Source organism: Penaeus monodon, chromosome 23 (assembly GCF_015228065.2).
Source record: "Penaeus monodon isolate SGIC_2016 chromosome 23, NSTDA_Pmon_1, whole genome shotgun sequence".
NCBI lineage: Eukaryota > Metazoa > Arthropoda > Malacostraca > Decapoda > Penaeidae > Penaeus > Penaeus monodon.
The window spans coordinates 17432610-17433448 of NC_051408.1; the positions used below are offsets into that span (position 1 = coordinate 17432610).

The 839-nt window shown below is 35.4% G+C and overlaps 1 protein-coding gene across 1 annotated transcript; it reads right to left on the reverse strand.

Annotated features, from left to right (window-relative positions):
* Positions 1 to 28: 28 nt before the first annotated feature.
* LOC119587841 (serine/arginine repetitive matrix protein 1-like) lies at positions 29 to 757 on the reverse strand (the record flags this gene model as incomplete). Its single annotated transcript, XM_037936546.1, is given in 1 exon segment — positions 29 to 757. A coding segment is annotated over 1 exon segment (59 nt), but the record flags the coding sequence as incomplete, so codon positions are not given.
* Positions 758 to 839: the final 82 nt, after the last annotated feature.

An 839-nucleotide genomic window follows, 5' to 3' on the forward strand; every position in this document is an offset into this window, starting at 1 on the left:
GTTCATTAAGGGAAAACAGGAGAATATAATATTGTAACAAATTTATTGGAAAAAGAGAGCGCATTAGATTAAAGGAAAAAAATCAACATAAGCCATAACTGAGCGGCACATTAATAATTGACAATATCAAGACTATGATACAGAAAAGAGGAAGATAAAAAAAATAATAATACATCGCTCACAAAATTGAGCTTCTGAATTTCAGAATAAAATGAAAAATAATTTTGTACAGCAATGTGACATTTAACAGTTTATGAAGAAAAAAAATATATCCCAACTATACACATGCTATAATTACACAATGGAATTCTGAAAAAAACTGCAGAATGAACGTCATACTTCCATCATCGTAAAAAATATATATAATAAGAATTGAAGAAATTAAATCAGATCATGATTTCAATGGATAGGATACTTGTACGGGTATTGCAAGGTACTAGTTCTTAGGAATGTGAATTACCAGATACCGGAAAAAGTACCAGGTAAGTTTAGTGATTGAATAGTACCTGGATAGCAAAGGTACAAATCTTATTCTGAATCTAGCTACTAATACCATACTTTACTGACTTGCCGTGGTAACAGAAAACGCAAGATGATGTCATGTCACTCCATTGCCTTTATATATAGTATTTGTTGTATATCTACCTATTTTTCCCTTTGTTCTCATCCATTATTCTTGCTTTCGTGTCTCCTTCCTTTCAGTTATTACTCTTTCTCCCTCTTCTTGTCTTAGCTTCCCTCCTTCTTTCCCTCCTTCCCCCCGTCTCTCCCTCCTTCTCTCCTTCGCTCAGTTCCTGGGCCTGACGAGGGGGCGCCTGTTCACGATCCTGCCGCGGTTG